At 38.4% G+C, this 27557-nt stretch overlaps 1 protein-coding gene across 1 annotated transcript in view; it reads left to right on the forward strand.

Moving 5' to 3' along the window:
* Positions 1-26614, forward strand: part of rasa2 (RAS p21 protein activator 2) — a 28537-nt gene extending 1923 nt beyond the window's left edge. Inside the window, exons 2-24 of the mRNA XM_042414622.1 lie at positions 1234-1357; positions 6313-6416; positions 6508-6602; positions 9124-9200; positions 12243-12326; positions 13261-13333; positions 13492-13568; positions 14128-14229; positions 16347-16500; positions 16854-17002; positions 17365-17479; positions 17890-17964; positions 18062-18185; positions 19768-19874; positions 19979-20062; positions 20368-20445; positions 20547-20620; positions 21809-21915; positions 23295-23377; positions 23659-23867; positions 24845-24948; positions 25389-25569; positions 25663-26614. Coding sequence (XP_042270556.1) covers positions 1234-1357; positions 6313-6416; positions 6508-6602; positions 9124-9200; positions 12243-12326; positions 13261-13333; positions 13492-13568; positions 14128-14229; positions 16347-16500; positions 16854-17002; positions 17365-17479; positions 17890-17964; positions 18062-18185; positions 19768-19874; positions 19979-20062; positions 20368-20445; positions 20547-20620; positions 21809-21915; positions 23295-23377; positions 23659-23867; positions 24845-24948; positions 25389-25569; positions 25663-25693 — 2411 coding nt within the window. The 3' untranslated portion in view covers positions 25694-26614. The remainder of the gene's footprint in view (positions 1-1233; positions 1358-6312; positions 6417-6507; positions 6603-9123; positions 9201-12242; positions 12327-13260; positions 13334-13491; positions 13569-14127; positions 14230-16346; positions 16501-16853; positions 17003-17364; positions 17480-17889; positions 17965-18061; positions 18186-19767; positions 19875-19978; positions 20063-20367; positions 20446-20546; positions 20621-21808; positions 21916-23294; positions 23378-23658; positions 23868-24844; positions 24949-25388; positions 25570-25662) is intronic.
* Positions 26615-27557: the final 943 nt, after the last annotated feature.

Genomic DNA, 27557 nt, shown 5'->3' on the forward strand with positions numbered 1-27557 from the left:
TGTTTTAGTGGAAATGTTATTGAAGAGAAGAGTTGGCTGTAGGTTTGGTAAGCCGTAGTGAACAGTATGTGTTTGTGTCTGTGTGCATATGTGCTTGTGCGCTCTACTCCCACCAGGTCATCCTGGTCCGAGCTTAGCGACAACTCGGCTGTTTTTACTGGTCATTCTTAAGATTAGCCATACACCATTATTAATAGCCTGTTAAATACCTGATCTCGGTGGTGGCTTTTCTTAATTAGGACTCCACCTGAGCTTAGGCTACCTGTTCAATGCTAAAGGACTAATTTAGACCACTGTGTGTCCCACTAATCCTCTGGTCCAAATCTGACTCGTTGTGAAGATATTGATAGTGCTGTATTTTGAGTGGCTGCTATTCAGCTGTACTGACCTTTTTTAATCTTTGAATCTCGCCTTTGTTTTGTGCATTATTCATGTATGTGTTGCATAAAAGCCTATGGCTGTAATCTGGGCCTGCCAGCGTGCGTTAATGTAAGTGTGCAAGTGATGTGTGTGTGTGACAAAGGTGTTTGTCATTTGTGAATCAGCGCTGTATCGTCACCATTGGTTATACTGAGGAAGTCAATGTTTCATGTTTTTAACCACATATGAGCCTCAAGTCTACTTGAGCTACATCCGCTCTGCAGCTTGCCCTGATAACCGACAACAGCCAGCGTCCCCATACAAATATGAGGATGTTGAATATAAAAACAAATTTTAAGTGTACCATGTATGATTGCAATCATGATATTAATTAAGATAAGCTTGTGTGGAGTCAGGCTCAGTAAAATTAACTTCAGTTTTATTTAAGGCCAAGTTTGTTTTGTTGGTTTGTTTTTTTTTTTTTTGTTTGTTTTTTTTTTATCTCTTCTGAAGATGAACAGTAGAAACTTTGTAATCCAGACGCATTTTAAATGAGTTTCAGAGTTGCCAGATTCTACACTTCCACTAGTGTATTGCAATGAATTAGCTCTGTCAAGATTTTTCAAGATCTAAAACTTCAATGCCTGTGAAACTCTCAAAGGTCTAAAAAATGTGCTGAAATGTCATCTAGTTCACTTGATAGTCACATGTACCTTGTTTAATGTAAGATTAATATCTTTAGATTGTACTACTGCACGGTATGAATGAAGATTGTCTAAGAACTCTATATTTTCATTTAATTTGGGAAAGAAAGACCAGTGTCTTTTTGAGGCCAGTCAAGATGGTAACGATGCTCTTCTCTTGGCGTTGCAGGTGAAGCTAAAAACCTGGGTCCGGTCTCAGGTCCAAATCGACAAAGGGATCTCTGTACCTTTTCCACCATAAGTCTTGATCAGGAGGAGGTGTTCCGCACCAAGGTGTTTGACAAAAGTGTCAGGTAAGCAGATCACCCCTGTAACATTTTATTTGTACATTTTAATGTAGATTCCAGTTTACAACCCCATCTTGTTACTGTCTTATTTCCAGTTAAGGCTCCAGTTTTAAAGCTCTTACGGTACAGTTTGGTGTCAGTGAGGTTAATATTACAGTAAAGGGTTAACTTTCAAACATTTATATTTATATTTATACATTTATATTTATTCTTTGTCCTGTTGTTGAGCACGGACTAGTGGCTTTGTTCCAGTTTACAGTGTCTACATTTTGACACATTGTAAATGAATAGTGAAGTTTATTATTAAATAATAATAATGATTAATAAAATCGGTAGGATTTGGCATTAGGGATGTATTATTAAAAAATATGGCAGTTTGGGTGGGTTTATGGCTAATATAAAAAATAGCAGACATAGCCGAAAGTATTACTCGTAGTAATGAAGTGTAAACTTTGGTAATCAATACTCAGGACAGCTCCATATCATCAATTAAAAAAGCGTGTAGTGTAGTAATTAAAAAAGTGTAATTGTGTAGTATGAATATATTCACTACACAGTAATAATTTATTTTCCTGGTCAGTTTAGTACTTCAGGAGAAGAAGAAGAAAAGTCTTCAGGGGAGGAGATTGCAGTTGTGAACGAGAGTTTTAGCGTCTGGAGTTTTATCATGTAAAGTCATTGCACACTTCATCAATAGCAAGTAATGTTGACTACACAAGAAATCCAAACATCCCTCTGTTTATATGTGGGCTTAAGTTTCTGGTTCAGTGTCTTTTTGCGTTATTTCCTCCTTGAAGTAAATCTTTCAACTTTGTAGTGAACAGTTTTTTACGATTGCTTTAATTTGCTACTTCAATTTTTATTTGCTACTGTAGGAATAACTGTAGTAATAGTTTGTGCTTAGTTTAGTAGTTTTAGCTTGTGCTGCTTTTCTCTAAATACTGTATACATTATATACTGAAAGCCTTTGTAAGTTTGTTGGACCTTGGACAGTATTTTTGTCATTATTTCTGACTCATTGACAGAATATCTGATAGATTACTTGATTACTGTACTTTCTCATTCAAGGGAATGAGAAGGCGTGTCCAAACTTTTAACTGGTACTTTACCTGTGAATGTAACTGTATGTATCTGGTTGTTGAACTGCCATCATTACTGAAGTTAAAATCATGATATTATGGCCTAATATGCAACATCCCATTTGAGGAACTATGTTAATTGTCCCTATTTTTTCCAATATAGATGGTTGATTTATCAGCCACATATAACTTCCATAATATATTAGCCATGTATACAGTTTATATGTCAGAGTTTTGGCTACACACTTGATGAGTGCTTCTGAGCATAGCATTAAGTTCAGTGACTTTGATTTTCAACTGGTAACGTATTCTTCTGGATGTAAGACATAGCTCGCTCAAATGAAACCAAAAGAATTGCACAGCCTGAAGCCTTTTTTGGAGTATTACTATTGGCTGCTGTTATTCTTTGTACAATTTTCAGGGTGTTGTTTTCAGACTTGAAAAAAATCTACCTGTTGAGAACTCTGGTTGGGGACTTGTTGTAGCCCTATCGTGAGAGAATTGTCCGTTTTAAATGCAGTCACTTGATTACATCTTCGAAACTGTCGATACGTGACTCAGAGCTGAATGTGTGTGGGGTACCAATTGAGCTAGCAAACAAGTGACTCTGTCTGAAACGAGCTATTTTACCAATAGCTGCATGTTCACAAGCGGTTCACAGAAAGGTGTGGGAGATGGGCATCAGGAAACCTTTTAGGTTTCTATCTACATCATTGCACATCTCACTGTAAACATGGGCCTGCCTTCTCGAGGTGTTTCGCAACAGCTCTTTTTTTTTCCTCTCTCCTGATTTCGGTGCCATTCAAAAGGATTTTACAGTCTCTGAGGAAGTGTGTCCTCCCACGCTCTCCCCTGTCTTTCTCTCTGTGTCACTCTCAACTACCTTAGCCTCTGGTTAGCACATCTTAATAATCACTCAAATTTGGTGTTTTTTATGCAACGGTGCTTGACTCATGCCTATTGTATGGGTTCCTATTTCTAATGGTTTAAAGGCTGTATGGAAGCTCTAATTGCAGCTAATCCCCTGGATAAAGCAGGCATGTTCAAACAGTCGTGGTCAAGTGGTTCTACCTAGCTATTCTCACATTATTTAGAAGCTAGGATGACAACAGAAGGGAAGGTACGGTAGTATGGTGGGTGTATGTTCGAGAGTGTGCAGAATGGGGAGGTTACAAGTGCATAATTCCATGTGATGTTGAGTAGGATGCGTGGGTGTGTGCTGGATGTGTTGGCCAAACCTAGTGCGGTGTCAGGCAAGATATTTCACCATCCAGGATGCAAAATTGTAGAAGGAAGCATCGGTGCAGGGATTGAAGAGCTGTAGGACCAGATTCTCTTGGTACTAATAAAGAGTTTTTATACAGAATTGCATGGGACTGAGAAAGTGGAACCATGAAGTATAATTGATCAAGGCACATGACCTATAAACTGAACTAATGTCTCTGATACTTCTTTAGATTATCTTATGTGCTCATTTGAGAATTCTTTTGCTTCTTTCCCCCTCGATTGAACAGACTTAACTGGTCTAAGGTGACTTGTAAGAAAAACCTGAACAACAAGGATTGCAGTTTTACTTGAACATATGAACAGTTAATCCAGCACAACTGTCTAAGTACCGTTCAGCCTGTTCGGGACAGGTGGTCCATCTGCAGCCAGCATGTACGTTGAGGTAGTGCTTAACCTACAATCAGCTATGTCACATCAAGCTGTCCAGCTCGTAGTCCTGGTCGCGAGGTAATTTTGTTGGCAGGAGAGAGAGGCACAGATGCTTGGGCTCTCTGTGTTTCTGCCAGCGCCTACAGGGCAGTCAGTCCTGCGCTCAACAGAAGAGATCTAAACCACTCTGCTGCAAGGCTACAGGTTGTACAGTGTTTAGCACATGCTGTTGAAACGGTAACACGTCACCATCATATCATTACAACACGATTCTCCTGAAAGTCAGTATATGATAACATTGAATTATGTCACAGCCCTATCTCTCAGCAGCATGCTGGGATAGGCTTCATTTGGGCTGCATTTATAGATTATTTTTATTATTTGATTAATCTGCAGACTATTTTCTCTATTAATCATTCTATTCAATGTCTGTAGATGAACCAGCTGTCCAAAATCCAAACATAATGAATTCAATATCAAACAAGACCAAGAATAGCCGCAGATTTTCACAAATGACATGAAATGTTTGGCATTTTATTACTTAAAAAATGACTGAAAGGATTAATCAGTTATCAAAATAGTTTCTGATTAATCTTCTGTTGATCAACGAATCGATTAATCAACCACTATTTGCAGCTCTAAATTGATGTTTAATGCTTCAGACCCTTTGCTCATTCTGTAAATCCAGATGTAATTGAAGACCTGCTGGTTGACAGTAGAACTGAATCGATCACTTGATTAGTCGATTAGCCTGTCAACAGAAAAACTGCAACTATTTTGATAATCGATTAATCTTTTCTGTCATTTTTCAAGCAAAATTGGCAAACATTCACTCGTTCTTGTCCTTCCATTGTGATGATTCGCTGCTGCTTTTTTCGGTTTTACGTCACTGTGAACTAAATACTTTTGGGTTTTGGACTGTTGGTTAGATAAAACAAGCAATTTGAAGATGTCGTCTTGGGCCCTAATCCAGAATATAACAGATGAATCACAAACAAAAATAATTAACTGCAGCCCTAGTTAATAGTGTCCACCACAATTTTTCTTGGTAGATTATTTTTTTTTTGGTGCCTTTTAAACATATGATCTTTCTCTTCTCCAAACGGTACTTCCCAGCACATTACAAAATCTAAATCTGCCCTTTCTAGGCATTTTTGGGGTTTTACTCAGTCCAGCTCCCACTTCAGAGATTCTTCTTTGTACACTGTACAATTGCATATTAAAGAAATGAAAAGAAATGTTCGGAGGAGAATGGATGAATGGCAATGGTGGCAGATTTAAAGCTACAACGTAGCAACATAGCATAGCTACAACATTCCCCACCACAGTGATGAGTCATAAGGGCACCCTGTGTCTTCCACCTTCTGCTCAGACAGTTCATTTCCCAGTTAATTCACACAATCCTGTGTTTATGATACTTGGGCACATAAATGACAATAAATATTGTTCTGTTTAGGCTGTAGCACAACACCGATCTTTTCTTTTCCACATAATCTGATCTTGTATCAAATCATCTTTATCAGCTAACAACAGTATAACAGTAAAACTACAAAAGAACAGGTAGTGCATAAAGCGACAGACAGCAATTGTTTGCCACATACATGATTGCATTACTCACATAACTTTATCATTTATTAACGGCAGCTGGTGTGAGTCACTGTCTCGGCCTATCCCAGCAATTTCAAAAACTATCAGTGCGGATGCTCACCTGCTGGGTACAGAAATACCACTACTATAGACCTGGTAGAGCAGCAGATGTGAATGTGGTCCAAATCCCAGTATCTGCAAGTGGTGCAGACAGTCTTTCCAAAAGTCAAGCACCAACTTGTGTGATGATTTTGGAAGGAGAAGAAATGTCAATTAAAAACTGCAAGTGTGTAGAAGATGCCAGATTTTTTTTTTTTTTTTTACATTTACATAAAAACAATTGATCCTAGTTCTTAAAACAGGTTCATTTGGATTGGAAACAGTTATGAACTACACCAAAACAAGTCTTTAAAGTTGACTAACACTAATGCAGCCCATGTCAAGAATCAACTGTCAAGTTTCACAAATCATTGATTAATCCTATGTGTCATGGGTCAAATAAGGTAACCTGGGTTATAGCCACTAATCTGGTTAGTTTATCACACATTACACCACCTACTACACACATTCTCATACACTTCTTTTTTTTTCCCCCAAAGCCAAAATCTTGTTGTTTAAACCTCTGCCTTTTGTTTACAGCCCATTCTATGGAGAGGACTTCTACTTTGAGATCCCACGTACATTTCAGTGTTTATCCTTCTATGTTTACGCCAAGAGCGTTTTCCAAAGGGACTTACCAGTTGGTAAGTCACAATAAGCACACTTACACAAGTATATTTTCCTGTCTCAATAGATGAGTTGTTGTTGCATGAGTTGTTTGTTTTGTCTTTTCAGGCAAGGTGTCGATCCGGAAGGATGACCTGTGTAAATACAGTGGAAAGGAGCACTGGTTTAGCCTTCATCCAGTCGATCCTAACTCTGAAGTTCAGGTAATTTCTAAGGAAGAGGTTTTTAGTGATGAGTCACAAACACATTTGCCACTCAAGTTACAGTGTATCCCATCCTGATTATAATGTAAAAACTTTGGGTTTGTCTTCCACATGCTTTGAAGTTGGCACTGAAGTTCTTGATAGTGACAACCATTCACCTTTGGCTCGGCATGCATGCTTTGATAACGTGCAGCACCCCAACATAACAAGCAGGAAATTCACTCGCATGTAGTCTAAAATTTGCATACAGATAAGATCATTTCCATGTCAAAGTAAGGTTTAATAGTCTCTGCGCAGGCTGTCATGTTTTTACAGTTTGAAATGCAGAGACAGGCTCAACTCTGTTCATCGATTGGTTGCTGCTGCTGCTGCTGTCGGCCCACACTAAAAAACTATCTGAGCAGTCCGGTTGCAGGAGAATGAAAGGCAATGTGCAAGACTCATGTTTGAAATGTTTTTGGCAGAGTCGTATGTCATGACATGAAGGAGGTCAAATAATTCTGTGAGACTTGTTGACTTTTAAACAAGAATCGTATATCTACAGGATTACAGGGTAACAGTTTGCACATTGTAAACACTTTGTAGTATGCATTGTGAAAAATTGCAAACCTGTCAAAGATGGGATTTCAACAGCAGGGGGCTTTGAAGCTTAGTACAGTGGAAAATGCTAGTACTACAAATAATATTTTCATATTTGTTCATTGATGTTATTCTTATGAAAGTCACTATTTATGCTGCTTTTAGAATTTGCATTTGACCAGAACCAGTATAGGATTAAAATCTCAGTGTTTCAAAAGTCTTGCTAAAATTTATGAAGTATTTGTCACCACTTCACTTCTACCTTTTGTTGTTATGACTGCGTAGAAGATGGTTACTTTGACTTTGCATACTGGCTAAATCCAGATAGTCATTATTTTATAATACCAGTATGTCGACCTGCTCAAAGCCCAAGAGGAAATATTCTGGTGAAGTCAATACTCTGTGGGATTAACAACTTGATAACTGATGCCATTGAATTCCCTGAATGAGTTTGTAACTTTTTTTTAATTTTTATTTTTGTACATCAATTGCACTTCTAAACTAGATTGTTTGCAGCTGGCTTACTTTAGCCCGTAAGCTTGCTGTCGCAGCAGTGACTAATGATTATGATATTACACTGTAGCTATAGTCCTGATTTATGAGATGTTTGTGCTCTAATGTCTGCCTTATGTGTTGAAACTGTTTTTTTTTTTGCTTTTCATGTTATTGATAACATTTTTCAGGTCTGCTGTTCTACTTTCTATTACATATAGGACATGATGTATGTGGGTTGTTTTGTTTCAACTGTATCTGTCTTTGATCAGATGAGTTTGTGGTCTGCTTGTGTTGGGTGAAACTACAGCACACTACCACTTGTGTGCTGCTGTAGCTAACGTGTTGACTCTAGCTGCCATTAGCCCACGCCAGACTATTCTGGGTATCCGCTGCTACACTGATTCACTCACAAGTAGACACTTTCAACTGCAAAGTTACATCAGTGAGAGATGGAGGTGTTATTGCAATGCCTCTTGGTTTGTAGTCAAACAGCGGCTGTGCATGTAACGTACCCCTGTGAGCTGTGTTAGCTCATATCCTAGTGAACCTGTTTTGTTGATGAAGACACTTACAATGGTAGAAATCATATGAGACAAACAACAAACAGCGTTGTGACCACATTGACTCATTACTCCAAACAGAGGGGATAGGTAGTTGTAATACGAGTGTTTAATTTGCTGCTGATATTGACTCATTTGGTTAGCATTATACAGGCTTAAAGGCCTATCTTGCATCAGAAAGAACTACTCGCCATCTCAGCCAAGTGCTGAATTGCAGAGACAGAGTGCAAGTGTGTGGGCGTTTTGTTTAGCTCCCTCTCTCTCTTGCTAGCTCTCTCTCTCTGTCTCTCTCTCTCTCCCTCTCTCTCTCTCTCTCTCTCTTTCTCTCTCTCTCTCTCTTTCTCTCTGACACTTCCGAAGGCGAGACCGGCAGCCTTCACCACATCCGACCCCGTAAAGATCCTTTTGAATGATTACAAAATTCACAGCTGCTGTGGCTCTTGTCACACATGGTACCTCCATTAACCTAAAACAGCTCGAGTAAGAACAGAGAATAACAAGAAGCTATTTCAAATATGAAAGTGAGAGAAAAATGGATGACTCCTTTTTTTTTTTTTTTTTTTTTTTTTTTAAATGCAATGAAAGTATTTGTGCATGTCTGTAGTGAATTGAAAAATGGGGTTAGTGGTTAGTTAGGCTGAATAATACATCCTACACTTCTATCATATTTTACCTTTTTTAAGCTAATTACTGACTTGGTGAACTTGGAGTAAAGAAAGATAAATCTGTGTTCATTCACTGTCACTGACTTGAAAGCACACCTCACCTTACTGTAACCTGGGACTTTATGAGAAACTTTTGACTCAGACCTGATGTAAAACAGATATCGTGACATGAGTCATTTCAAAGTTTTCATTTGTCGCTCTCCTCTCCTCGTATTTTAACAGGGCAAGGTTCACCTGGAGATGAAACTGAATGAAGTGATTACAGAGAATGGCTCAGTAGGTCAACACTTACTAGTCCGGTGAGTATCTAGATCCCCTTGTCGCTAGTCAAGTGACATCTGATCCAGTTGGTTGTTGTATAATTTTGACAAGTTTGAAGTGAAATTGAAATCATGCTAGAAATGAAAAGTTGAGAACCACATGAGTCCCTCCTCTGGCCTACGATCAAATCCTGCTTCCTCTCTGTTCTCCATTAGTTGTCTTAATTGTGTTCCTGTTCTTTAAATTCAACTTCTTGTTTATTTACAACAATTTAAAAGCTTGTGCTAAAGTACTTTACACAAGAGGATCAGGTATCGGGTATGCATCTTATTTGTAAACTAAACAAACAGAAAATACAGGTGCAAACCAACTACAAAACTAGATTTTGCCTGCAATAATATAATGAAAAGGGTGAAGGCACAATTAAAGGGACAGAACAAGACCGCGTTTAAACCCTTGTTTGGCCTTAACTATAGTATCAAACATATGGATATGACAGACAGTCAGGAACGTAGAAATAAGTGGACAATCATTCTAAACAATGACTTCAGAGATTGTTATTTTAGATGTGTGGTTTGAGACACTGGGGGCAGACACAACACCCCCACTGTCCTGAGAGGTTAGGGAGTCTTTGGCCGCACTATTCCCAAAACAAACAGAATCTGTATTTTAGCTTTTTGTCGCAGGCAACAACAGCAACTTTAGCTTACTGACAGAGGAAACCTTCCCCTTGTCTTCTGAGCAACGGTGACTGCAGTATAGCTGCAACAATTAGACAGAAAATTAGATTGACAAAAAGGTAATCAGCAACTATTTTAATAATCAATACATCTTCAGTTCAAACCTTCAAGCAAAAAATTTAAATAGTTGCAGCTTTTCCAATGTGGGGATTTACTCCTTTTCCTTGTCTTACAGTGTAGTAGATTAAATATCGTTGGGTTTTGGGACCATTGGTCAGACAAAAAGGCTATTTCAAGACATCAGAAACTGTTATAATCTTTAGTAGCAGCCCCAGACTGCAGCAAATCAAATTATTTTAAGCTGTATACATTTTTTTCAGTACATAGTTTTGAAACACCTGAAGTTAAAATAGTACCAGAAAAAATTGTCAGAAAAAAAGTATTTGTTTAAAATGCAATATTTGTGCTTTGACTAATATGGTGTAAGATCTCTTTTTAAATAGATGTACAGAGGTAATCATTGATAAGATCCTATCAGTCACCGATCTTTGCACTTAGTGGGTTGTTTTAAGGTTTGCATGTGTCACAACATAACTTTATCTGTTACCTTTACCTCCTAACTGGACATTTGAGTTAGAAATGTTGTCACAAGTGAAAACTGTCACCAGATAATAACCAGAGATGATGGTCTGCTCAGAAAAAAAACGCTCATTGTTGGATTTGGTTAGCATATAAAGAACACGTACAAGTGTGCATGTGCGCACCTCCTGTTGTTGCACCCCCCATTCATACTTGGAGAGCAGGGTTATGCAGAGGAAGTGATGGCATCTGAGCAGGAAGCCTGCGCTTCACACACTTGCAAGCTCTGTGGTTTTCTGCTGCCGTCATTCACTGTGTCACTCAGATTGTTTGCTTAAACTGTCACCTGCTCTCTGTTCAGCTCTCCTCGTGCTGTATGCGCACAGATGATGAACATCAGCCCGCGCAGACAGGGCAGCAAAGTCAGAATCACAGGTGTCAAGCTTATAATTTGCACACTTTCTATGTCTGCATGCCATCCTGTTGCAGCATGATTACACCAGAGACGATAGGAGCAGAGCGAGGTGGGGCTGAGTAAGAAAATAGATGCAAAGGAGACTATAGGGAATAATGTCATGACACCCAGGAAGATTATACACAAACATCCTGACATTCTCTCTGCATGTCTTCTCCCTCTGGCCTCACTTAGCGAAGAGCTGAATTCATTCTTATTCCCCGGTGACTCCTGCTTAGCAGCCACATCCTGTTTAGGGTGCCTACAGTGTCTGTTTGTTGTCACCTGAAACACCTGTGAAAAAAGCAGTGGTCCCTGTGTGACACGAGCCACACATGAGGGCAAAGCAGTACTTCTAAATGGCGACTGTAACACTACTTTATCAATGCGTAGTGTGTTTTTTTTATGTTGTTGACAATCTGACGACTTTACGCTCAAGCTTCTTCACCATTGTTAAAATAATAGTGTTGTATTGGAGTATATCCACAAGACTGTTTTGGGTTAAAAGTAATTAATGTATTATATAAGTAGTATTTCCTTCACACATAATCGTGTGTGTTTGTGTGAGAATATGTGCGAAAGATAAAAAAATTATGATGCAATGGAATTTGATTCTTATCTTTTTTTATTGGCTATTACTTGACTTTTTGACTTAATTTGTTTTTAAACTTTGTTTAAGCCGATGTCTACGTTTGTCAGTCACGCAGATTTCTTGTTCTGTGGTGCTCAACCGTCGAAGATAATAGAAAAATAAAAAGAGAGAGATTTCTGAGACATCTTTCAGAGTGCGGAAGCTTTTTTGACTTTTTATCTGTTGTGGCACATGCATTATACCAGAGGAAACAACTAAACACATTGTTTTTCTGATTAAATGTCTTCTTTTAAAAAAAGACACAAATGTTTAACATTGGTGGTTGTTTATCCCCATTGTAGCAACTCCAAAATTACCAAATAAAAATAAAAAGTTTGATAAAAGTTTCCTGTTTTAAGTAACCTCCTTTTTTTCACTTGGTGCAGTTATAATCTAGAACATAGAGGGTTAAAAACAAATGCTTTTCCACTGAGAAAATCTGTTGAACAAACAAGAAATTATCTACCATTTATGCTCTGAAGGAAGCTAATCTCTCCCGATGTTTAGGTCACCTCATAATTGTTTGAAATGTTGAAAATTATGTTGCAAGATGATCAGCTGCACAGTATCATGTAGAGTGGAAGATGATCTGTAAATGAAATATATTTTAGACTAGTAGTGCAACTGAGACACTATTGATGTAAATTAACACAGAAATTAAGCTTAATTTGTTCTAACATCGTGGTAATTGTAGTATTAATTGACGTCCTTGTGTATTTCTTCATGACACCTGTAGGATAATCGAGTGCCAGGGACTGCCTTTGATCAGTGGGCAGAACTGTGACCCCTATGCCACCGTGTCACTCGTTGGACCTGCCAGGTAACTCTGAATGCCACACACAGACATATAATAAAGGGAGTACTCTGTTCTTAACAACACACATATACTGTATATGGTTATATTAGTCTATGCATGTTAGTGCATGTTAGTGTGCAAGTACAGAAGCAGTTCGTTTGCTAGGTTGATTTGACAGTTTGATATTAATGATACTAAATGGAGACTGCTGCCAATTTAAATGAAGAGATGATTCATGTTTTGTAATTAATTTTTTTTTACACTAAACGATAAAGACAAAAAGGTGAAAACATTAATCATAACATCATAAAGTAAAATAAAGCTCAACTAAATATGTTTGGCCTAAAATATGTATGTAGTGAATGTTAACTACATCACAACATTGTGTTATTCTGTGTGGCTTCTATGTCAATCAGTCAAGTCTTAAATCAAGAGCCCAGTTGTGTAGCTTTTCTTTTTGTTTCGTTTTTATTGTGATTTAAATGAATTTACACTGTAGGTCTTGCTGACTGTAAATGTCAACTCACCTCTTACCACAAACTGGGACCTTTGTACAACTAGTAAGACTAGATCTGAGGAGCTTCTATTACATACTGCAGGGTCATGAGTTCACCAAAGTAACCAGGGACCAGACCATGTGGTGCAGTACATATGAAAACAATGTTAAATCAATTCTGAGACTTACTGGAGGGCAGCTAAAACTAGTTTGATGTTGATCCATTTTACACCAGCTGTAGTTGATGAAGGGAACTGTGGCTAAGACAGGAATATAATTAATTGCACTTTATTGACTTTATTTTATAGCTGCTCCTCAGTGCAGATTTTTAAAAATCACCATAATCTTAGTGCTAAGAACAAAAAACTGAATTTCAAAAGCAATGGAAATCATAAACTATCATGTGAATAGTCGTTTAAGGAACCTTTTCATGAAAAGAGTTTCTGTAACTTATCTCCTAAGGTCCGACCAAAAGAAAACAAAAGTAAAGAAGAAAACCAGCAACCCTCAGTTTGAAGAGACCTTCTTCTTTGAGGTAAATCCTGTACCTACACATTTTGCTGTCTAACCACATGATAGGCTCGCAAAAACACTGTGTGTGTAAGCAAGTCTAATTATAAACCAGAGAAGCCTTTAGGCAATTCGCTGGAAAGTGTTGGAGATGCCTGAACTGGTTGACATGTCCATCCCCAGGTCACGCGGTCCAGCAGCTACTCTAAAAAGTCTCATTTCCAAGTGGAGGAGGAGGACATTGAAAAACTAGAGATCAAGTAAGTTATTTTTTTTTCCTTCTCATTTGTGTGTTTCTGTGACTCTTTCTGTCTCTCTCTCTTTCTCTCTCTCCTTCTCTCGTTCCCCCTCTATAGTCTTGACAGAAGAAAAATTATTTCTTAACAACTTGAGGACAAAAAAGTGAATTTGGATCTGGTGTGTTCTGACTACTGATAGAGAGCCTTGGTTTCTGGTTAAGGATATGTGGGGCTCCCATCACAGTGGACTCATAGCTCACTGGGTAAGGCTAGACAGATTCAAAGGTAAACACTCATGCATGGTTTTGAGGTTTGGATTTGAGGTGATGTCATTGCACGGGTATTGTATTGGCTTTAATGCACCAAACAGGTAAGCACCATAGAGAAGTGATTTTTTTTTTTTTTTTTTAAAAACCCCTGTTTGCCATTTATTGGAATTGGTTGGTTACGTGTTTGTGCTGAACACACACAGCAACAAAAACTTTGTGTTACCTGATGTACATGTAGTTTGATTGTATTTTAACGCCATATGTTCGTACATAAAATACATGGTCTCAGTTTGCATCTTCTGCCTTTGCAGAGTTGATTTGTGGAACAGTGAGAATCTGGCTCAGGATGTGTTTCTGGGGGAGACGCGGGTGCCTGTCAAGATCCTGAGAAATGACCATATCCACAAGGCCTGGTAAGCACTAGACATAAGAAAATGACTTCACATTTTAAAGGATAATGAAGGTTTTATACTTTCCAGTTTCTCTACTGTGTCTGTGCCTCTCAGTTACAAGCCTGTTGGTTCGTAATGAAGACTTTTAAAAACAGGTCACAAATATGTACCATCTCTTCCATACAACTCATAATTCAGTCACCTCGGCCACACTCTTTTCATGCAGCCACATGCAGTCGGATCCTTTCACACGCAGACCTATTGTTTTGCCTTAAAGGCTTTCATGCACTGCATTGGCTGTAAATGAATAGGCCCATTTTAGATTTTCAGGAAAGATAATAGGAGACTAAGACCTTTTTTAGTTCAAATGGGGCTAGTCTGTTTCTTTGGTAGAAGTTATTGGACTGTGAAACATGAGGGACAATGACGAAAATAAGTCCAGGACTTCACTGTTCTTTCACTGAATGAATGCTCTGATGTGTTTCGTTTCTTTTATAAATGTATTAGATTGCTGGCAATAAACAAAACCAAGCCAGACACTGTCATTGTGACGACATGGCTCGGTCACCTTCCTCTTAACTAGATCAAATCTTTACACTTAGGAGGTGCTTTGTCTTTCTGTCCAGGATTTCTTTCCTGTATATCTGTCGGGAAAACTTGTACTTCTAAGATTTTCAAACCTTTTAGACGGTGATTTGAAAATCTTCCTAGATTTCTCAGTGTTCGGTGGTTTTTCCACTGAATGTGTGTGTGTGTGTGTGTGTCTCCCAGCTTTGCGTCAGTGTAGGTGATATGGGATTATGCCAGATAGCAATCTGTTAGTACATGAGGGCTGTGAGTCGAGTGCGTGGGTGGCTTTTTGCATGGTGGCAGTACCTCATGTCCTATGTTTATGCTGGAAATAGTCCATGCTGCACACATGAAAATCAAGCTTCATAAAATCAGAGCAGGTGATCTGTTGACTTCTTGACAGAAGCGACTTTGTGTGCCAGGATTACAGATCAAGCAGCTTAAAGACAAACCTTCAGTGCGTAGCTGCAGCTTTAGAAACACTGCAGTTCAACTCTTTGCTTAATCAGTTTGTCTTTAGCTCCACCTGTTGGCTTTTGGGAGGACGTGCATGCAGCAGAAATATGAGCAATGTTCTCTTAACTGTCTCTTAACATATGCTTTAAATTGAAGTGGAAGTTACTCATTCCACCAGAATTGTTAAACGACTGGAAAAAATAAGGAGCAGATGGCAAAGACAGTTGTCTGATTTATATAGTATATACAGGAAGGCATTAGCTTTGTTTAGTAGCACTTAGAAACCCCCTTTACGAGATGTTTGAGCTGCTTTCAGAGCAACAGTTGCTACAGTTACAAATCCTCTTTAAAAGATGTTTTACTGTATCTTTAATAGTCAGATATTTGGACACAGCTGATCTTCTGGGTATGTACTGTTTGGTTTTGGCTTTTTTTGTAAAAATCAAGTCATTATGCCTGTCGATTAAAACATTGCTCCATATGAGCCTCAAATGCATTTTTTTTTCCCCAAAAGCACAATTGTTCCAGTTAGAAGACCAAGCATACAAGCCACTGTGTTTCCATAAAGTCTGTAGCTTACATATTGCTGTCTATACTGCAGTATTACTCGTGTTCATTGCCTTTATAAGGTGATTTTTTTTGATTTTGTTTGCACATCCTTTCCTGTATTCACACCAGGTTCAGGATATCTGCCTCCTTTTCAGTCCAATGAAGTTTAGCAAGCTTTAATTCTCTCCATTTTTTTCTTCAGCTGTCTTTTTAGCTGGTAATAGTTGGTACAGTTGGTTTCTGTTGTGCTGAGCAGCTGGTTTCAGGTCAGCAGGAGCGACTGTCCCATCAGTCTCTGTTTCTTTAAAGCAGCAGCACACTTAAAGTTATTTGGTTCATTATGTTATCTGTGTCTAATTTGATATACAGTATGTTGTGGTGTTTATTGCTCTAGTTGTGATTAGTGTTGATAGTGGTGCAGACAGCAGTAGTCCAGGGTCGTGGTCTATCAGAATCACCATTTCTTAGCAGTTTGGTTAATCATGGTATTGCACTGCATTGTGTTTTTTTTTCCTCCCGTCACAGCTCACTAACAAAAAGTCTGTCTTCCTGTGGTCTTAAAGGTATCTCCTCCAACCTAAAGGCAACGGCAGCAAGTCCAAGTCTGATGACTTAGGATCGTTGCGTTTGAAGCTGACCTACATAGAAGACACGGTGCTGCCATCTGCCTACTACACACCACTCTGCAACCTGCTGCTCAAATCCCCAGATGTGAAGGTTGGGCAATTGCTAGAATTACAGTAAATCCTAAGACAGACAGAAATTTTCAAAAAAGAATTTTAAAAAATCACAGACTTGCAGAATCTGTGCCGACGTGCACCGACGCCTTTGAGCACAATACTCTCTATAGATAATAATGTTAATGTAGCTTTTCTTTGTGTGAACCTAAAACACCTCAGTCATATTCTTATAGAAAGTTTTTAGATATTATCATGGAATTCATTAGTTACACATTGTGTTATTTCTCCATTACTTCCTTCTCTCCTACTCTCCTCAGTACAGTCAATCTGTGTTATTTCCCCTTTTCACTCACTCACCTTCCGCACTCTCTTTTTTATCGCCACCATCAGCCCATCTCGGCGTCAGCAGCACACATCTTGGGGGACATCTGCAGAGAGCGATATGAGGCTGTTCTGCCCATGGTTCGACTGCTGCTCCACCACAATCGTTTTGTGCCTTTTGTCTCTGCTGTGGCGGCGCTAGAGCTGGACAACACTCAGTGAGTAATCCCACATGCCTACACTACAGATACAGAGCGGTGTGTAGGTAGACGAGTAAAAGTCGTTGCCAAATTGTTACTTCTCATAGCCTTGAAGTTAAGTTCCTTCTTTGTGTTATTTTTGTAGTTCCTGCCATCATTCCCATTGGCTATGATAACATAACCAAAGTCAAATTTAAACCAGAAGGCAATTACAAGCATTTACAAAGGAAATTTGAATAACATACTTCAATTTTTGTCCCCTTCAAAACTGGGTTGTTCTTTGAATGTTCTCATCTAATCTAAACCAGAACTACTCTGTCAAGAAATGTTCAGTAATACAGGGAAAATCAAATTAGTGAAATACTGCTGTGTCCGTACAGGGAGGCTAACACTATATTCCGTGGCAACTCACTGGCAACGCGCTGCATTGATGACATGATGAAGATTGTGGGAAAGAACTACCTGGCTGTTACCCTGAAGCCTGTAATAGATGAGGTATGAGCAACAAGGAAACACATATTCACATTTCCAGTATAGATGCCAGAATTAACATGAATCACTGAGGTTAATATGGAAAACTCCACTTGAATAGCTGACTGTCTTTGCAAACAAGCAGATATATTTTGAATTTCCTCCCAATAGCTTGTATGAATAGTAATTGTAATGTTTTAAGCAATAGCAAATCAAGCACATCTTTTTATTATTATATGTGTGACTTTATATTATTGGTTACATGACCTTTTTAAAAACTAATTTGAGTTCTTTGACATGTCAAGGACAAAAAAGCAATGATCTCGTGTTGTCCTTCAGATAAACCTAAAATACACACAAACATTGATTTCACATTAACAGATTACGTCTGGCTCTAATTGTTTGCTTTCTTGTGTTTTTTAATCTGTTTATAGATTTGTGAATCCAACAAAACATGTGAGATTGACCCCATTAAACTAAAGGAAGGGGACAATGTGGAGGTCAACAAGGTAAATGCTTACAGACTCTGATGGGCTTTTTTACCTTTTCAAGACATTGGTTTGTTTTCCTCTGTATCATATGTGCATGTTTGCGTTCCCTCTATAGGAGAATCTTCAGGTTTATGTGCAGAAAGTCTTCTCCTCCATCACCCAGTCCAGTGCCAGCTGTCCCCCACTAATGTGTGATGTCTTCAGGTCACTGAGACACTTGGCCTGCAAACGCTTCCCAGGTACGTGCTTGAGCTTGTATAAGAGGCTACTGTGGCATCTTTGTAGTTACTTGGTCACAGGAATTGCTTGTCAGACATCTAAAAGAAACCAGCCTTGCAAAAGACATGTGCATATTTTAATATGAGAAGATCAGGGGCCTGTATCATGAAGCAAGATTATTAGGTTTGCTCTCTTTGGGCTTTACTCAGGTTTTCCGGTATCATAAAGCTGACTCACTTTTAATTGGGATAAATCACCATGGTAACTTATGATGAACCGCTAACCTGCTCCGGAGCAGGTCAACTTCAGAGTATCGGATCTCAACCTGTCAACACCCCGACCACTGACCAATCAGATCACTGGAAGTAAAGAGTCATCATTCCTACAGGATCCCGACATGGACAAAAGTCCTGAGTTTACAATAAAGGAGCATAATGTTGATTTTAGCTGCGTTTTAATTGTTTAAGTTAATTTTCTCCCCGGAGTGACAGCTGACAGTGTGGATGATTTTACACTCTGATTCCATTACTGCAGCTCAGAATAACATGAGACTCCTGTGTGATGGTGACTGGAAATAAACACGAAAGATCGTCTTTTATTAGAAAAATAACCCACACAAATGCCACATTTCAGTCAGATAGACCTCATCAGTCATTAACTACTTTTCCACTCTTTGCTTCGGTAACAGAAAAAGTCTGGCATTACATTGAAGTTTTTTTATGTGACATATTCAGAATGGTTTCTTCATCATCCAACTAAATAGCAAAAAAATACTCACTCTATACTTAACTCATATATAATAATACCTACATGTATTTTAATCCTTATTAGCCTACTTTTAATATATGGAAAGTATTTCTAGTGTTTCTACATTTTCTTATTCTGTTGTATGATTACAGGCTCGTTATATTTCACTTTGTTGAATATGACTTTTTTCTGTCCCTAAAACAGTATTTTTCCGCAGATACTTGGTATCACAGTTTCATCTCATATCATATGAAGTACTTCATTCATGGTTCTGATGATGTCATTCGTAATTAACAACCCCGTTTCACATGAACGTGCTCGTAGCTGTATAGGAGTTGACTGAACGAGTTGATAACCAGCTTCGTGATACTGGTTATCCAGGACAGCCGGTGTTAGGGACAGAGTGCATAGTAAACTCGGCAGTCACACATTTCTCTGTTCTCTATTTCTCTGTTTTGTGTCTTTGGGTTATGCTGGCCCATTGTTGCTAACTTTGGAGCTAACCCCCTTTACTTTTCCAGCATTTGGGGAAACAACAGACGTGACTTTTTAGCATTTATTAACTGACACACTGTAGTCTGTACTGTACATTTACTGCCAGACTGACAACTTACTACTGACCTTTTCCTCTGCCCCGCTTGCATCCACCGTCACTTACCTGCCTAACTTAAAAATAAGTTAGAGATAATTAAATATGATCTTACAGTAGCTTATTTCTCACTTCTCCATTTGTTTACAAGCAAGACATAATCATAATAAAATGATGATAGTTTAAAAGTCATCAAGATTTTATTGATCGATATAGCTTGTTTAGTAAAGCCAGAATCCGTTCTTACATGTTCTTTCTCTCCACAGCTGACCCTCATGTTCAGTACTCAGCTGTCAGCAGCTTTGTGTTCCTGCGGTTCTTTGCTGTCGCCGTTCTTTCTCCACACTCCTTCCAACTGCGTTCCCATCATCCTGTAAGTGCATGACCGTGGCACCACAGCTGACCGTTCAATGAATACAAACTGAATTCACATATTTCTTACACAATGTTGTCATTTTACATTTTCTTTTGTTCTAGGATCCTGAGATTTCCCGCACACTCACACTCATCTCAAAAACCATCCAGACACTTGGCAGCTGGGGTAGTTTGTCAAAAAAACTGGTAAGATGAACGGTAGTTATGTAGCAATGAGAAGTTCTGACTTTAGCCTGTTAAAGCAAAGAAGGAAAGACGGGTGCATCACTCTTTCAGTTCAATCATGATTCCTTAATGAAGGCATTTGTGCGACATTAAGAAGACTTTATTCTGGCCTGAGAACACTGAACAGTGTTAGATGTACTGTAGTATATGTGCAACTGTCATAAAACATTGAGTGCCACTCTTTGTTAATCAAAAATACAATAAAATGCAGCCTTTTTTTAATCAGTCACATGTTGATTTAAAGTCTTTATTTTCTCTCCGTTCAGTCTAGTTTCAAAGAAACCTACATGTATGACTTCTTCAAATCATTCCAAGAAGATAAGTGTATTGAAAAAGTTAAACAGGTATATTTTTTATTGTTCTCAAACATTTATAGAATGTTTTTTGTTTTTTCTCATTTCTAATTGTTAGCTCTGGTATTCTTGTTTGTCTACTCTGTTTCCAGTTTCTTGATGAGATATCTTCTAACGTCTCCAAAGGGTCCAGCGGGTTGGAGGACGCCGTGGTTCTCAAGGAGGGGTGAGTGTTCATTATGAACCCTGCCAGAATCCGTAGGAAAGGAGATATAAGATTAAGAGTAATGTTTTTTTGTGTGGAGCTACGCTCGGGGCTGGCTTTGATACTCTCAGGACTCCTCCCATCACACTGAACTTCAACCCACACTCAGAACAAAAAATGAAACGCAACATCAGTGGAGTGTATTTAGCCAGAAACACCATTCTTCATAATAAAAGAGTGATGCAGGCATAGCACTGCTGCTTTTCCATGCAACAGAAACAGCACAGTTAAAGTGATGCTGATTTTGGTGAGATGTTAGGAGTTTTCATATTTCCAAACTGTTGCAAGCTTCATTCACCATCAAATCAAATCAATCAATCAAATTCATCAAATCAGCTCCTTGTGGCTGCTTCTTCTTTTGTCACTCTTCCTTACAAAATTGAAGCAATGTTTTAGGAAAACATGCTTATCTGTATGTCGACCTTCTGCAATTATTGCTCCAGTGAGTTGCAGTCGCTGACAGCGCTGACAAACACTACAGGAAGCTTTAAAATGAAATCGTTACAATGTTTGCTCAATAGGAAGCTTTACTTAGGAAGCAGCGACTGAAGTGTTATGTTTTCATTTACAGACATTTCACCAGTAAAACTACAGCTTCATCCACAGAAGAGTTTGTTTAGTTGTAGTATTGTTTGTGAATATTTGGGAAATACTGGATTGGGCCCATTTTTCTCTCTTCAGAAGAAGACATTCATTGTTGCATAATATGAAAAACAACTTATGCAGCCTGGACAGTTGCCTTGAGCTTTATTATCCATCAGAGTGAAGATGAAGCATTGAAGTACTGCAGCAGTGATTTAGTATTTCACTTTTGTTTTGGCGACTTTGGAGACACACACACAAAGAAAAGAGTGGCCAGACTTTAAATCCTTGTGTGATCTTAAAAAATCCCATAACACACGTTCAATTCAGACATGGATCGACAATAAAAGAATCAAGTTAAATCTTGCACCAGACTATAAAAATGACCATAAAGGTGTAATAAACTGTTCCAGATCAATTTTGTTCCAGTGTAATAAATTGTCGAGGTGGACAGTTTCAGTGAAACAAACGCTTAAAATAATTAAATGTAACTGAAACTGTTTATTTGCTTACCTCCAGTAAAACGTGTCAGTTTTGAATCCTCTTGTTGGTGTTTCGCTGTGATAGGGAAGTACAGAAACGTGGCCAGGGGAGAAAACGCCTCGGCAAGAAAAACTTTAAGAAGAGATGGCTGCGAGTGACCAACAGAGAGCTCTCCTACCACAAACATAAAGGTGAGACCACCCTCTATCATCTTACACCAAATATATTTTTCATCCAGAACTTGTAGTAACATATAGTGTGCTGCATGCATGTCTGTCTGTCACAGTGTCGTTCTTGATAAAAACCAGCAGATGGCGCCAAAATACGGCCTTTTCCAGTTTTATTCATAGCAGGTTTAACTGAAACTCTTGTTTATTAAAGTAAGAGAAATTGACAATATTAAACTTTCCTGTTCTTTATTTTACTATTATTTTATTTCAGTCACTTATAGATGAAATAAATTTGTGAGTATTCCATCAATATGTACATATATATATGCATCTCTATGTGAATTAAATTGTTTTTTAAAATTTTGTCTGTGTTAAATTGCCGGAAAGGAAACTATATTATCCTACCTGTAGATATATGTGTAACATTAAAAGCAGATAGTAGAATTCCTTCTCTGCCTGCACATGTGACTTAATAGATTTATGGGCTGTTCAGGCACAGAAATAGAATGAAGTAGGGTCACAAGACGGTTAAGTATGTGTTAAACTTGCCTTAACTGATGGGTTGTTAATTATGTGGGATGATGAGTTTTTATCGCATTTTAAAGGGGAGGGGAACGGAGTGAATGCTATCTTCTCAACAGATTTAAAGAAATGGTCGAGGATTGAGAGGTTGAGGCTGTAGCATAGCGTGTCGGGAATGAAAAGATGTAGTGATAAATTAGAGTAATTGTTTTTGTCGTGGAGAGATTTAAGTCACTATCGAAAATTGACTTCTCCATCAAAGTTGGGTTGAATTGTTTTTGCAAGGTTAGAGCAGCAACTGTAATTAAACTCACATGCAAACAATATGTTTAATTTATAAAAACCTACTAATCATGAATTACAGATTATGGATCTATAGTCTCAGTTTGTTGTCAGCCACCTCTGATACTAGACCCTTCACATGAGTGGAGCTGCAGTGTGCATATTGTCTAATCTGTAGAAATGTTGTTGATTGTGTCATATCTGCTGTCTTGGATGGCGACGAATGTAACTTTTGTGTGTATTTTGACATTTGTGCACACTGCTGTGAGTGAAGGAAGATGCAGTGCTTTCTTTGGGTTCTTAACATCCCATTTTACCTGAGATAACACACCAAATCTGTCAATGTGCGGCATATTACCAGCCTTAGCATCTGTCATGGGAGGCAATTTCAAAATGTAGATCACAACAGAGAAAAAGTGCTATTATTTCAAAAAAGACAATTGTTCACTTACACCCTCTTCTTAAATAATCTAATTTTACAAGATCTCATTGTTTTAACATAAACAAAAAGCCTAAAATATAGGTTGCTAATACTCCAGACTGTCACTTTGTATTAGTCTTGACACAAACTTAACAGAATGATTTCTTCTTTTTAGGGAAAGAGGCCCTCTGCGTCATCAATGTCAAAAATATCCAGGCAGTGGAGAAACTGGATGAAAGTGCCTTTAACCGCAAAAATGTAAGCCTGAGACATATAGTCATCACTCCTGAAAGTGTGGCCCCCTTGTAACGGAAACTTAAATCCCACCACCAGTTCCTCAAGCTAAGATAAACAAATGATGAAATATTGTATCCATTGTCTCTGGAGCATTTGTTGACAGTGTATTAAATGAATGTGAGTCTTAATTTTGACATCAGCATTTTTAAGGCATGAAGAAGCAAAATTTCCTGGAGATCATCTTGAAAAACGAAATTAAGCTCAGGTCGTTCATCTAAGAACTGCTGGTTCTGTCATGTCAGATGTTTCAGGTGATCCACTCTGAGAAACCACTGTACGTGCAAGCAGGAAACTGTGTAGAAGCCAGCGAGTGGTTGGAGGTCCTGAGCCAGGTCAGTCGCTGTAACGAGGGACGTCTCGCTACTTTCCACCCATCCAATTACACCAGCGGAGCCTGGCAGTGCTGCAAAAGCCAGAGTAACAACGCACCAGGCTGTAAGCCCTGCACAACGTGAGTCTTTCCCCTCATCGTCATCATCACCACCAACAAGACAAGAAATACACGATCTATTAAATATTCTCGCTGCTGTTTTGTGGGACATATGTTGCCGATCCCAATAAACACTTCATAAAGTTGCTCACCGCTGTTTTGAAAGTGTGCCACTGGTGGTAAATTCAGCTGAAAACAGTGATGTTGTTTAGAGAGAGCCGACCCCAGAACACACAAGAAGGAAACTGTGTGAAACAACAAATACACAACAGCTCATAACACAAAACCTAGGTGGGCTGTTTTATGTCCGCCGCACAACGCTCTTCATGTTGCCTTAAACTTTAGGCACTAAACGTATCTTCATGTGATAATTGTTTAAATGCAATTACGAACTAAGGCAGAAAAATAATAGAAAATGCCCTGCAGACCCTCACTACTTTGGAGAGAGGTGTTTCTGATGTTTTCAGTCTTCGTTTTCATCTCTGCATGTCTTGTTTTTAAGGAAATTACAAAAAAACTTAGTTTTGAATGAAGTTTTCCAAATGTAGTTCCCATGACTGTTTAATCAAAATGTACTGTATGTTAGCAAATTCTTTTTCTTGTAATAAAAAAGCTGATTTATTTTAGTTTAACGCAACCTTTATTATTTCTGTAGCTGTTTGATCGCCACTAAATATTCTACAAAATCGCAAATCTGTATAAAAACGTGCGTTATGTCTTATATCTGCAGGTTAGAGGATGCTAAGAAACTGGCAGTCGCACCTGAATCACATGTTATGATCTCCAAACTGCCATGTCTCTTTCATTAAGCTGTTCAGCTCTATTTTTTTTTAATCATTATGTGTATTTTCTTATATTTTTTAACACACAGAGTTCATAGAAAAGCTCAGTTGGATTTGTGTTTTCGTTTTACAGATGGAAATATTATCCTCCTCTCTCTGCTACTCACTCCTACCAAACACATTTTATACATTTTGTTTTGTTCTCTCTTGTTTCAGCACCATGCTGGCCAACCTGCAGCTGGACATAGACTGCGATCGGGAAACTGAGAGAATATTCTCCCTCCTCTCTTCAAACGACACCAAGCTCCAGAACATGGAGGGTCAGTGTCTCCTCATGAAATGTTGGGTCTGTTTATTAGAAGGAGAGATTTATTGATTACACTTGTTGTCAAATGTCACAAAAACTGGCCCAAACCACTTGTGGCTTCCTGGAGCATTACATCATTATTAGAGGTCATAACCTCTATAATGATTCATACAGAGATGTTTCAACTTATCTAAGTCCAAATTGTGAAATAGACATGAAGTGTTGTTTTGGCTTTACTCCAGCATGATGGATTAGAATTTAAACAATGACTGTGAGGTTGAAATGCTGACTTTCAGTTTTGATTTGACGATTTTGATTTGATGTAGGTCTCTTAGCTCTTAGTTTTAGTAGGACAGTGCAGCAGAAAATGTATTATTCTTGGCTGTCAAAGTCAGTCACATGACCTCAATCATAAAGACTCAAACTGTCTACTGATGTGTGTCCGCTCCTTAGATGCATGTGCCAGTATGGCAGTGTACCAGGGCCCTCAGCGAGAGCAGGAGGAGTACTCCAAGTTCACCATTCAGGAACCCAAAGAGACCTTTCAGACACTCAAACAGCTCCGAAACATCATGGAGGAGCTTCAGAGGCAGCACAACATCAGGAGCGACACCACAGCGCAGTACGGCAGCCTGTAAGTGTGGATTGTTAGACTTCACCCACACACAGCTGCGCCTCCGCACAGAAAGAAAAACTCACTCATCTTTTGTTATTGTTTCTGTTTCAGGGACAACCCCATCGTGGGGAAAACCTCCTAACCAGGGCAAGCAGGTGTGGCCTGAGACAGCCATGCCAGCAGGTGGCAGTACACCACAAAGAGCACCACAGTGACACACCGATGGGCGTCCCGAAGGAGCCCCGGAAGTTGTTCCAGCAAAGGACGCCCACCGTGTGTCCAGGAGAAGTACGAGCGATACACCCTGACCTCCAGACATCATGAGTCCACTACAGCAGTGACAGCCTAAGAACAGGAAGTCCAACGAACTCGGTCCTCGAAACGAGCGACCCCTTAGGCGTTGTCGCCACCTCCTCCCCTCCTCTGCCTTTAGGTACCTTCTAAAGAGACTCTTTCCTTGTCTTAATTCATGTCCTCTTTTACAGCTGTGTGAAAAAGGCATCATTAGATGGTGTGTGAATAGGCTGCTAATTTTTTTTATTCACCCAGTTTTATATCGACAGCTGTGATGATGCTCTCACAATCTTTTTTTTTTTTTAAGGATTTGCTCTGACATCTGTCCTAAGAGTTGAATGATAATCATCATCTTTCTGGAGGACTGTCCTCCATTTGTGCCCGTGTACACTATATACACTCTTTCTCTACTCTCGTAGTGTCCTTCCTCTTCTGAACAAATGTATATATTTTCAGAGTTAAGTAGAAAAAAAAACCGACCTGCCTTACTTTGATGGATGTGTCTTTCACATTAAATGCTGAGGGAATAATGCAGAAGCACTTTAAATATTTGGAGCACTCCAAATGAGAGAAATGATTAGATACTTGGTATCAGCTTCCCCATTTTTGATCAGTTACATGATCTCCAGTACGTTTATGTTTCATTCCTGTACAATAACATTTATATAGCCTGTAGATTTTAAGATATTTTTCTTGACCAAAGACAATTTCATAGGTTTGACTTGAAAAAAAGAATTAATGTATTTTGAATACAAATCTTTTAAAAATGGAGACAAATTATATATGTATGTATATGTGTATATATACATATATACATATACATACATATATATATATATATATATATATATATATATATAATAAAAATAAATAATGGTTGGTTCATGTGTACGGTTTTTGCTAATATATCCTTTACTTTTTAGTGACTTAAGGCAAGCAGACTGCATGCGTTTTAGTTTTGAATCCTGATAGCACATGTTTGTGGTGTAGAGTTGTGTTTCCCTGTGATTGTGAATCGTATCGGTACGGTATACATCAGGTCTGTGCTGTCACGTTGAGAGCAGAAGTGTTGCAACATATCTGTAGTGGCTTATGTTAGAAAAGATACAGAAAATGCAGAGAGTAGTCAGTCAGAATGATAAATTAACGCCCCGTCACCCCTAAAATTAGTCCCGACAATCGCAGCAACCAACAAACACATTGTCATTTTTTCCTTTTTTAAAAAAAAAAATAATTTAATGAGCAGCACTTCACAGCTTCAGCTGTTGTTCTTTATGGTTTTAGAGAATTTGTTTGAAATGTGGCTCTCTGTGGATAAGAGTTAAATATCGTTAACTGTTCCCCGGCTGTTAGGCGATGCACTCCACTGCCAGAACAGTCAAGCACTTCAAAAGTCTGTTTAGTATAAAAGTTAAAAGATGTGTTCATTTGATGGCATTATCACCCTATTGATGACTCTATTAGTGTTTAGTTATTTATGTAAATTAATTACAAGTGCATATCACAAATTGTCAGAGCCCAATGTGATGTCATAAAATTTCCTATTTTTAAGAGAAAGAAAGTGAAAACTATTCAATTTATAATGATATGAAACTTAAACAAGCAACCAAATTCTTAAAACACTTACATGATAATATTCGACACATCGATTAATCAACAAATCATTTTTGTGCTGGACAGAACTAATGAACAATTTTTTTATTAAATCCTGT

This window comes from Thunnus maccoyii, chromosome 6, assembly GCF_910596095.1.
Source record: "Thunnus maccoyii chromosome 6, fThuMac1.1, whole genome shotgun sequence".
Classification (NCBI taxonomy): domain Eukaryota; kingdom Metazoa; phylum Chordata; class Actinopteri; order Scombriformes; family Scombridae; genus Thunnus; species Thunnus maccoyii.